Source organism: Oncorhynchus mykiss, chromosome 15 (genome assembly GCF_013265735.2).
Source record: "Oncorhynchus mykiss isolate Arlee chromosome 15, USDA_OmykA_1.1, whole genome shotgun sequence".
NCBI classification, from domain to species: domain Eukaryota; kingdom Metazoa; phylum Chordata; class Actinopteri; order Salmoniformes; family Salmonidae; genus Oncorhynchus; species Oncorhynchus mykiss.
Window position 1 is genome coordinate 53,455,080 of NC_048579.1, and position 12,500 is coordinate 53,467,579.

At 46.3% G+C, this 12,500-nt stretch overlaps 1 protein-coding gene across 1 annotated transcript in view; it reads left to right on the forward strand.

Moving 5' to 3' along the window:
- sox5 (SRY-box transcription factor 5) overlaps nucleotides 1-12,500 on the forward strand; it is a gene marked incomplete in the record, with an annotated part of 119,016 nt that overhangs the window by 102,332 nt on the left and 4,184 nt on the right. Inside the window, 2 exon segments of the mRNA NM_001164068.1 lie at nucleotides 998-1,184; nucleotides 9,040-9,212. Of these exon segments, the coding sequence (NP_001157540.1) occupies nucleotides 998-1,184; nucleotides 9,040-9,212 (360 nt within the window).

The following is a 12,500-nucleotide window of genomic DNA, read 5'->3' on the forward strand; positions in this document are numbered from 1 at the left end:
CGCTTCCTCTGATTGGATTATGTCATCAGCAGGGGTGCTCTTGCCACGGTGACTAACGAGATAACCCATCATGGGTGGAGATTCCCTTGGAAATTAATTGATATACTGTGCTACCACATGGCGCGCGCGCACACACACACACACACACACACACACACACACACACACACACACACACACACACACACACACACACACACACACACACACACACACACACACACACACACACACACACACACACACACACACACACACACACACACAGCCACTCTGTGTTTGACGCTTGAAGCTCCTACTGTTGTCTACTGCTGTTGTCTTCCTCAAGTCTGCCAATGTGCTGCACTTGGGAAAGTGAAACTCCTCATCTATACTTGATGAGAGGCTGTGAAGCTGTGTCTTCGACTATGTGGTCTGCTGCTGAAACTCAACAGGTCACATCTCTCAGAGAGTCTTTACATGTTGCCTTTTAATCAACAACGACAAAACTGGCATTATTCTATATTCTTGTTTTTTCCCGTCCGCTTTCTTATGAGCCGTTGTTAAAGCTCTCAGCTGTACTTAATGGTCGACCTTGAAGAGGTTCAGTGTCTGACAGGGGCTCTTGTGGTGTCCTTATGAAGCATAGTATGTGTCGGGTGCTGTGGATGATATATTTTATAAGTGTGCGATGCTTGTCCTCTTCTGTGTGGCATGTGCACGACTCACGAGCATCTATTCTCAGCCTGAGTCATTGCATGTCCAGTACCTCTTTCAGGAGGCAGAGAATGTGCATGACTCTCTTCCATGGCATGGGGAATATAGTATGTATTTTAGCTTTGTTTGGGAATCTTATCCTGTGGTTTGAGCCATATGGGACACATGTTTGTCCACTCTGCCTTGCTGTAGAATCCAATCCAAGCCTTCTGATTGGGCAAACGTCCGAGGTGATCCTCAGTGATTGGTTGAACCCACCCAGCGACCACTAGGCCACAACTGGTGTGTTTTGATTTTGCAGGACGAGGGTGCTCAGCCCCTGAACCTGTCGTCCAAGCCTAAGACAGCAAGCGAGAGCAAGTCACCCACCTCCCCCGCTTCCCCACAGGTCCCCACCATGAAGCTGGGCCACCATAGCACCGGGTCCATGAAACACAGCACAGCCCCCTCCAGCGTCGGAGGACCACCATCCAGAGTCAGCTCCATAGGTAAGGGACTGCGCCCACTCACCACGCATACACAAATTGAACATAACACACCTTTAAAAAATCAAATCAATCTCCACACAATACATTTTAATGGGACATTTTTGCAAATGTTTAAAAATACATGTCATTTTTATTTTATTTATATAAGTATTTAGACCCTTTGCTATGAGACTCAAAATCGAAGGTGCATCTTGTTTCCATTGATCATCCTTGAAATGTTTCTACAACTTGATTGGAGTCCACCTGTGATAAGTTCAATTGATTGGACATGATTTGGAAAGGCACACACCTGTCTATATAAGGTCGCACAGTTGACAGTGCATGTCAGAGCCAATCCATGAGGTTGAAGGAATTAGAGCTGGGAGACAGGATTTTGTCGAGGCACAAATCTGGGGAAGGATACCAAAAAATTTCTGCAGCATTGAAGGTCCCCAAGAACACAGTGGCCTTCATCATTCTTAAATAGAAGACATTTGTAACCACCAAGACTCTTCTAGACTGACTGCCTGGCCAAACGGAGCAATCGGGGTAGAAGGGCCTTGGTTAGGGAGCGCAAGAGTTCCTCTGTGGAGATGTGAGAACCTTCCAGAAGGACAACCATCTCTGCAGCACTCCACTAATCAGTCCTTAATAGTAGAGTGGCCAGACGGAAGCCACTCCTCAGTAAAAAGGCATGTCAGCCTGCTTGGAGTTAGCCAAAAGGCACCTAGAGGACTGGACTCTTAGACCATGAAAACAAGATTCTTTGGTCTGATGAAACCAAGATTGAACTCTTTGGCCTGAATGCCAAGCGTCATGTCTGGAGGAAATCAGGCACCGCTCATCACCTGGCCAATACCATCCCTACGGTGAAGCATGGTGGTGGCAGCATCATCTGTGGGGATGTTATGCAGCGGCAGAGACTGGGAGACTAGTCAGGATAAAGGGAAAGATAAACGGAGTGAAGTACAGAGAGATCCTTGATGAAAACCTGCTCCAGAGCGCTCAGGACCTCAGACTGGGGCAAAGGTTCACCTTCCAACAGGACAACGACCCTAAGCACACAGCCAAGACAACTCAGGAGTGGCTTCGGGACAAGTCTCTGAATCTCTGAACCAAATCTGAACCAAGTCTCTGAACCAAATCGAACATCTCTGGAGAGACCTGAAAATAGCTTTACAGCGACGCCCCCCATCCAACCTGACAGAGCTTTAGAGGATCCGCAGAGAAGAATGGGAGACTCCCCAAATACAGGTGTGCCAAGCTTGTAGCGTCATATCCAAGAAGACTCAAGTCTGTAATCGCTGGCAATTGTGCTTCAACAAAGTACTGAGTCAAGGGTCTGAATACTTATGTAAATGTGATATTTCCGGGATTAAAAAAAATAAATGTTCTAAACTGTCTAAAAACCTGTTTTTGCTTTATCATTATGGGGTATTGTGAAGTCATGATGGGGTATTGTGACCCCAGCGGCCTCTCTCTCTCTCTCCAGTATTGTGATGTCATTATGGGGTATTGTGTGTAGATTGATAAGGGGGAAAAAATATATAATCCATTATAGAATAAGTAGAAATAGTGGTAGTAATATAATAATAACAGTAATAACATTAACAATAATAATATTAGTAGTAGTAGATATTTAAAGTATGTACATTAATGTGATATAATTAATGTATACACATGAATGTCATTTATTTCACTCACATCACCATTAAGTAGTGTTTTAAGTCATTTATTCATGCTACAATAATAGTTCATTGACTACATTGACCTGTAATTAAGGCCTCCCGAGTGGCGCAGTGGTCTAAGGCACTGATTCGCAGTGTTAGCTGTGCCACTAGAGTTTCTGGGTTCGCAGCCGGCCGCAACCGGGAGACCCATGGGGCGGCGCACAATTGGCCCAGTGTCCTCCCGGTTAGGGGAGGGGTTGGCCGGCAGGGATGTCCCATCGTGCACTAGCGACTCCTGTGGCGAGCCGAACACAGGGCACGCTGATGCGGTCACCAGGTGTACGGTGTTTCCTCCAACACATTGGTGCGGATGGCTTCTGGGTTAAGTGGGCATTGTGTCAAGAAGCAGTACGGCTTGGTTGGGTCGTTTTTCGGAGGACGCACGGCTCTTGACCTTCGACCTCTCCTGAGTCCGTACTGGAATAGCAGTGATGAGACAGGACTGTAACTACCAATTGGATAACAAGAAAAAGGGGTAAAAGTAACAAAACAAACAAACAAAAATGATGTGCTATAATTAGTGTAGGCTATGTTTTCCCATTGTGTATGCCTGTAGGGTATATTATTGTGAAGCATTTATTAGCATCAGAGAGGCAGGGATGGTTAAGCGGGGGTTTGAATAGGAGGAGGAGAAGGAGGAGGGAAAAGAGATGGAGGAGTGTGATGGATAGCAGGGGAAATGGAGTAATGGAAGAGGAGAGTGTGTTTTTCAGACGAATAGAGTAGCTGTGTGACAGACGGGACTTATCACAGATGAGATTAGACAAGCCTCTTACAGAACGATACACACATAACAACCTGCATTAATAACACAATAACAGCAGACACACACACACACGCACATCGCAAGGCTATTATAAACACACGACACGGCTGTTAGAACTCACACACACACATACACAGCTATTATAATACACACACACATTATAAGACACACACCCTTCCTCCTCTCGCAGCAGTTGGGCATTTCTAACTTGTATTCTTTCTAATCTCAGTGTTTTTCAGCAAATCGCAGGATTTAATAGCAGATTAGTGGATTTAAGTCCCAGATGTTTTTTGTTCTGACAAATGGATTAGGTTGTAAAAGTTTCAGACGGAAGATGTTGAGGCAAGCCGTTTCATTTAGATCACAATGAGTGTCTGTCTGCTGCCACGGCACACAGTCTGTTTCCATCTGTTCCTGTTAGAGTGTTTACCAGGTCAGAAGAAGATTTGTGTTGTTAGCTATTGCAGTCAAACACAGAGAGACAGGGAGTTTTGACTTTCAATGGTTTTATTATTCTTTGTGTGTGTGTGCGTGTGTGTGTGTGTGTGTGTGTGTGTGTGTGTGTGTGTGTGTGTGTGTGTGTGTGTGTGTGTGTGTGTGTGTGTGTGTGTGTGTGTGTGTGTGTGTGTGTGTGTTGGGGCGGGGGGTATGTGCGTGCTCCTCTCTGTCCAGTCTCCTCACAGCATCTGTCCTCTATCAGTCTATCGCCCACAATCCAACCTCTCCTCAATGACTGTCTCAGAGAGTCTGATCTGAGAACTGTCAGTGTCTGTGACCTCTACAGCTGAGACCCACTCTGTGTAACTCTCTAATTTCAACAGTGTGTGTGTGGCCACTCTGAATCGTTAGTGCCAGGGCAGAGTGAGGCTGCAGGGTAGGGTAGGGTTTGGGCCCTGGCTGTGTCTCACTGTTGGCCCCAGCCCTCCTATCTGGGTCATGCCTAGGTTGGCAATCAGACACTCAAGGACACACACACAGTGCACACACACATAAAAAGAGAGAAGAACGCAGACACAGTCCATCTCTGCTCATACACACACACACACGTTCACATCCATTATTTCTATCCACACAAACACACTCACACACACACACACACACACACACACACACACACACACACACACACACACACACACACACACACACACACACACACACACACACACACACACACACACACACACACATTGAATCCAGATTAAAACCCACTACCATCCAGCAAGCCAGCCAACACAGCCCACCCCAGCGGCCTCTCTCTCTCTCCAGCCCTCTGCATCCGATTTTTGCCGTTATGACTTCTGTAAGAGTTCACTCCTCTGTCATTACAAATCTGAGAGCGTAATCTGGCCTGCGATGGCATTAGCAGGAGGGATTAGTGACAGATAAAGGGCCATAAGCTTGGAGCAGCTCTTTGTTAGAGCTAACCCAGAGATGGAGAGAGAGCGATAGCACGGCCTCCCTCATCCCTCGCTCCGACCTCCCGCCTCTCACAGTCACACAGCAGATGCTGCTGCCGCTCCGTCCGCTAAGCTGCGGCAATAACACAAATAACAACGCTGAAAAGAAGCAGAGAATCATATTGAATCATCTTTGATATGTGTTGGGCAGATGTTTCCGGAGGGGGAAATTAGCAGGCTTTTTGGGTTTAATAGGAGTAATCTTCCGGGATGCCGCCTGCCTGCCTGCGCTTTTCTACTCTTCAAAGAATCCCATAAGCTTTTGGATGAAAAAGACTAAATGGATAGTGAGGGAACGTGTGTGTTTGCGAGTGTGGACAGGCAGGCGGAAAGGAGGTGTGTGTGTGTGTGTGTTTGTGTGCGAGCGAGCGAGCGGGCATGCATGTGTGAGTATTTGTGCAACAGAAAACCTGTATCTCCTTTCAGGAGGACTGCTGGAGCTTTTAAATAAATCTGAATGATGTGTAGATTTGAGATTTGAGGGATTGGGCTTTTAGATGGTCTGTCAGGATGCCGATGCCCACTGTGTTTACCGTTCTGCGTGTGTTTCTGTCTGCCCGCTGGGTGGGAGTGACGTTCACCACGGGAAATAACATCCCATGGCAGGTTTTTGACAGGGGTGTCTGTATGTGTATGGGTGCGTGTGATCTATAGGTTTCTGTCTCTCAGTGGAGGCTAAGAGAGAGGAGGCCTAGACACAGGTACATACTGAGGCACACACACAGCCTTAGCAGTCAACTGGTCAGTCTGCGTCCGGGTGGGTGTGCGGCTGTATGTGTGTGTGGTCATGTATTCGCCTCACAGGGGTTAAGGACAGTGTTTATTCTGGATGGCCTTAGAGACTGTTTACATCCAAATAGTTTTATCTCTGAAAGAGCTGGAGCAATCTGCAATCTGACAAACAGAGACATAGTTTCCATTTACAGTTTACAGAACAATCAACAATCATTTAGTCTTTTTCTAAGTCTATTTTAATTCTATTTTTTTAAATATATTATTTAATTCAAACTAAAATACACAGAAAAAAAATATATCTCTGTGTCTCTCCAGACCTGCTGTCATCCCTGTCCTGTCATCCAGTCTCTAATATGAACATATACTCTACTCTATGTCTGTCTCTCTTCCTCATCAGACCTGCTGTCATCCCTGTCCTGTCATCCAGTCTCTAATATGAACATATACTCTACTCTATGTCTGTCTCTCTTCCTCATCAGACCTGCTGTCATCCCTGTCCTGTCATCCAGTCTCTAATATGAACATATACTCTACTCTATGTCTGTCTCTCTTCCTCATCAGACCTGCTGTCATCCCTGTCCTGTCATCCAGTCTCTAACATGAACATATACTCTACTCTATGTCTGTCTCTCTTCCTCATCAGACCTGCTGTCATCCCTGTCCTGTCATCCAGTCTCTAATATGAACATATACTCTACTCTATGTCTGTCTCTCTTCCTCATCAGACCTGCTGTCATCCCTGTCCTGTCATCCAGTCTCTAATATGAACATATACTCTACTCTATGTCTGTCTCTCTTCCTCATCAGACCTGCTGTCATCCCTGTCCTGTCATCCAGTCTCTAATATGAACATATACTCTACTCTATGTCTGTCTCTCTTCCTCATCAGACCTGCTGTCATCCCTGTCCTGTCATCCAGTCTCTAACATGAACATATACTCTACTCTATGTCTGTCTCTCTTCCTCATCAGACCTGCTGTCATCCCTGTCCTGTTATCCAGTCTCTAACATGAACATATACTCTACTCTATGTCTGTCTCTCTTCCTCATCAGACCTGCTGTCATCCCTGTCCTGTTATCCAGTCTCTAACATGAACATATACTCTACTCTATGTCTGTCTCTCTTCCTCATCAGACCTGCTGTCATCCCTGTCCTGTCATCCAGTCTCTAATATGAACATATACTCTACTCTATGTCTGTCTCTCTTCCTCATCAGACCTGCTGTCATCCCTGTCCTGTCATCCAGTCTCTAATATGAACATATACTCTACTCTATGTCTGTCTCTCTTCCTCATCAGACCTGCTGTCATCCCTGTCCTGTCATCCAGTCTCTAATATGAACATATACTCTACTCTATGTCTGTCTCTCTTCCTCATCAGACCTGCTGTCATCCCTGTCCTGTCATCCAGTCTCTAACATGAACATATACTCTACTCTATGTCTGTCTCTCTTCCTCATCAGACCTGCTGTCATCCCTGTCCTGTCATCCAGTCTCTAATATGAACATATACTCTACTCTATGTCTGTCTCTCTTCCTCATCAGACCTGCTGTCATCCCTGTCCTGTTATCCAGTCTCTAACATGAACATATACTCTACTCTATGTCTGTCTCTCTTCCTCTCCAGACCTGCTGTCATCCCTGTCCTGTCATCCAGTCTCTAATATGAACATATACTCTACTCTATGTCTGTCTCTCTTCCTCTCCAGACCTGCTGTCATCCCTGTCCTGTCATCCAGTCTCTAATATGAACATATACTCTACTCTATGTCTGTCTCTCTTCCTCATCAGACCTGCTGTCATCCCTGTCCTGTCATCCAGTCTCTAATATGAACATATACTCTACTCTATGTCTGTCTCTCTTCCTCATCAGACCTGCTGTCATCCCTGTCCTGTTATCCAGTCTCTAATATGAACATATACTCTACTCTATGTCTGTCTCTCTTCCTCTCCAGACCTGCTGTCATCCCTGTCCTGTCATCCAGTCTCTAATATGAACATATACTCTACTCTATGTCTGTCTCTCTTCCTCATCAGACCTGCTGTCATCCCTGTCCTGTCATCCAGTCTCTAATATGAACATATACTCTACTCTATGTCTGTCTCTCTTCCTCATCAGACCTGCTGTCATCCCTGTCCTGTCATCCAGTCTCTAACATGAACATATACTCTACTCTATGTCTGTCTCTCTTCCTCATCAGACCTGCTGTCATCCCTGTCCTGTCATCCAGTCTCTAATATGAACATATACTCTACTCTATGTCTGTCTCTCTTCCTCATCAGACCTGCTGTCATCCCTGTCCTGTTATCCAGTCTCTAACATGAACATATACTCTACTCTATGTCTGTCTCTCTTCCTCTCCAGACCTGCTGTCATCCCTGTCCTGTCATCCAGTCTCTAATATGAACATATACTCTACTCTATGTCTGTCTCTCTTCCTCATCAGACCTGCTGTCATCCCTGTCCTGTTATCCAGTCTCTAACATGAACATATACTCTACTCTATGTCTGTCTCTCTTCCTCTCCAGACCTGCTGTCATCCCTGTCCTGTCATCCAGTCTCTAATATGAACATATACTCTACTCTATGTCTGTCTCTCTTCCTCTCCAGACCTGCTGTCATCCCTGTCCTGTTATCCAGTCTCTAATATGAACATATACTCTACTCTATGTCTGTCTCTCTTCCTCATCAGACCTGCTGTCATCCCTGTCCTGTCATCCAGTCTCTAATATGAACATATACTCTACTCTATGTCTGTCTCTCTTCCTCATCAGACCTGCTGTCATCCCTGTCCTGTTATCCAGTCTCTAACATGAACATATACTCTACTCTATGTCTGTCTCTCTTCCTCTCCAGACCTGCTGTCATCCCTGTCCTGTCATCCAGTCTCTAATATGAACATATACTCTACTCTATGTCTGTCTCTCTTCCTCATCAGACCTGCTGTCATCCCTGTCCTGTTATCCAGTCTCTAACATGAACATATACTCTACTCTATGTCTGTCTCTCTTCCTCTCCAGACCTGCTGTCATCCCTGTCCTGTCATCCAGTCTCTAATATGAACATATACTCTACTCTATGTCTGTCTCTCTTCCTCTCCAGACCTGCTGTCATCCCTGTCCTGTTATCCAGTCTCTAATATGAACATATACTCTACTCTATGTCTGTCTCTCTTCCTCATCAGACCTGCTGTCATCCCTGTCCTCGGGGGGCTATCTGAACGACCACGAGGCTGTGACCAAGGCCTTCGCTGAGGCCAGACAGATGAAGGAGCAGCTGAAGAGAGAACAGCAGGTGTTGGATGCCAAGGTGGCCGCCGTCAACAACCTCAGCCTGAACAACGGACGCTCCGACAAGGTCAGATATGTTAGTACATCCCTGTAAACACAACCCCGTGCCTTTCTGTCCTCATACTACTAACAGGAGATAATTCTGTACCATGACATTAGATTTAAGAATTAGGAGCAAATTCCCCTCTAGAAAAGTAGCTACATTATTATTTTAAAATATATATATAATAAAACAAAATAAATAAAACAACTGAACCAGCACGTGCACTTTACCAACCCTGCATCCCCAGACGCTCTCTAGATAACAGTGTTTTCTAAATTAACATTTCTTTTCAGGAAGAAAAAAAATCCACAAAGTACTGCAATGCACAATATACAGTATTATCCTACAATGTGATGTAATATAATGTCATATTCTAGTTTAAATCACCTTTATAAAATATATTACAACACAATATATTGTAATATGATATAACACGATACATTTAGACCAAATGTAATTCAGCATTATGTCTGTATATGTCGAAACTGTCATAGTTGTCAATAAGCTGTGTAATGAAAGCAGTAAGGATAAATTACTCAGCTAGAGAAACCCTTGGCTGGGGTAATGAGTGTGTGTGTCTGTGTGTGTGTGTGTGTGTGTGTGTGTGTGTGTGTGTCTGTGAGGCATGCTGGGGGCAGGGTGGGTGGGAGGCTGGAGGTGGTGGGGGAGGTAAGGGGGATGCAGGAGGAGGCAGGAGGATGGCACGGGGAGCCTGCTAGCGAAGCGTCTAGGAGACACTAATACGAAGTGACGGCGCCCGCTCCTCGGCAGCGTGGCTAAATTGTGGTTATTCGTTAAACACACTGGGAGTTAGCTGGTGCACACACACGCAGGCGCATACACACACACACACATGCACACACACACACACACACGCACACACTCACACACACACACACACACACACACACACACACACACACACATACACATACACATACACACACACACACACACACACACACACACACACACACACACACACACACACACATACACATACACATACACATACACATACACACACGCACACACACACACACACACACACAAGCACAGCAGCATGCTGGATCTTAAAGAGCATCTGCACTGCTGACATTCAACAGCTCTCTCCTCTCTCTCTCCTCTCTCTCTCTCTCTCCTCTCTCTCTCTCTCTCTCTCTCTCTCTCTCTCTCTCTCTCTCTCTCCTCTCTCTCTCTCTCTCTCTCTCTCTCTCTCTCTACACACACATTTACAGAGTCATACCTAAAATGGACAATGTGGTATTTAAAGCAAGTGATTTATTCAGAGTGGACTTCCAATGTGAACCCCATAGCTCCATAGGGACCTGAAACGTCCACTACTCTCTGCCCAGCTCAACCCCTAATCCTCTGGGGTTATAATTGTCCTGATTGCTGGGTGGATGGATGAAGCTGGATGAGCAACATTAGAAGAATAATCCTCCACTCCTCTCAGTCTCAGTCCTCCATAGTTGAACCGATTCAAATAGAGCAAACCATGACCAGTTGATTTCTAACACATGGATAGACCAGGATGATTAATATGCTGTAACTCTTGGCTGAAGGTTACCTCTGTAGCACATGATGCCTGGGTGTCACTTCTATAATGTTCTTGTACAGTACAGTCTCTCTATTCATCTGATTGGATTACACGGATCACAATAAATAGTTTTGCTTTCCGTTTGTTTAACAACTTATTCTCAACTCTGACTTAGAGAGAGGCTTTGGGTCTAACACAGTCATGCTGTCTTTCTCTAGAAATTAGGTTTTTATTACCCATAGACCCTCAGTCAGTAGGACCTTAATTATTGATATCAATAAACCCTTCTTCAACCCTTTAAATGGTTTGAGATTGATTGGCGTTGAGGTTGCAGTGAACTTTCCATACATACAGTGACACAGACACCGATCAATACTAGCCGTGTTTTACTATCTGGGACAGGGTTTTTTTCTGATGTCACTTGTTTTGCCGCAAGTCATATCTGCAGCATTTTTCACTGAAATAGTTTCATGCAGACAAATCCCTTCCTCTCACTAGTTCTCTCTCTTTCTCACTGTGTCCACTCTCTCTCCCCCCTCTCTCTCTGTCTCCGCTCGTTCCCCCTCTCTCTCTGTCTCCACTCTCTCTCCCCCCTCTCTGTCTCCACTCTCTCTCCCCCCCTCTCTTTGTCTCCACTCTCTCTCCCCCTCTCTCTCTCTGTCTCTGCTAGTTCCCCCCCTCTCTCTCTGTCTCCACTCTCTCTCCCCCCTCTCTCTTTGTCTCCACTCTCTCTCCCCCCTCTCTCTCTGTCTCCACTCTCTCTCCCCCATCTCTCTCTGTCTCCACTCTCTTTCCCCCCTCTCTCTCTGTCTCCACTCTCTCTCCCCCCTCTCTCTTTGTCTCCACTCTCTCTCCCCCATCTCTCTCTGTCTCCACTCTCTCTCCCCTCTCTCTCTGTCTCCACTCTCTCTCCCCCCTCTCTCTCTGTCTCCACTCTCTCTCCCCCATCTCTCTCTGTCTCCGCTCATTCCCCCTCTCTCTTTGTCTCCAGTCTCTCTCCCCCCTCTCTCTTTGTCTCCACTCTCTCTCCCCCTCTCTCTTTGTCTCCACTCTCTCTCCCCCTCTCTCTCTGTCTCCACTCTCTCTCCCCCCTCTCTCTCTGTCTCCACTCTCTCTCCCCCCTCTCTCTTTGTCTCCACTCTCTCTCCCCTCTCTCTCTGTCTCCACTCTCTCTCCCCCCTCTCTCTCTCTGTCTCCGCTAGTTCCCCCCTCTCTCTGTCTCCACTCTCTCTCCCCCCTCTCTCTCTGTCTCCACTCTCTCACCCCCCCTCTCTCTCTGTCTCCGCTAGTTCCCCCATCTCTCTCTGTCTCCACTCTCTCTCCCCCCTCTCTCTGTCTCCACTCTCTCTCCCCATCTCTCTCTGTCTCCACTCTCTCTCCCCCTCTCTCTTTGTCTCCACTCTCTCTCCCCCCTCTCTCTGTCTCCACTCTCTCTCCCCCTCTCTCTGTCTCCACTCTCTCTCCCCCTCTCTCTGTCTCCACTCTCTCTCCCCCTCTCTCTGTCTCCACTCTCTCTCCCCCCTCTCTCTGTCTCCCCTCTCTCTCCCCCCTCTCTCTGTCCCCACTCTCTCTCCCCCCTCTCTCTCTCAGTCTCGCTCGTTCCCTCTCTTTAGCGATGATATTTATTCAAATCTGATGAATTATCTCAGCTGAACAATTAAATTGTAGTGCTGTAAAACGGAGACATGCATTTGATTAGGCTAGTGCCAGTCTGGCTGGGTCATCTTCTAATGGTTACACCAGGGCTGGAGTGTTGTTTTTAAAAATGCACT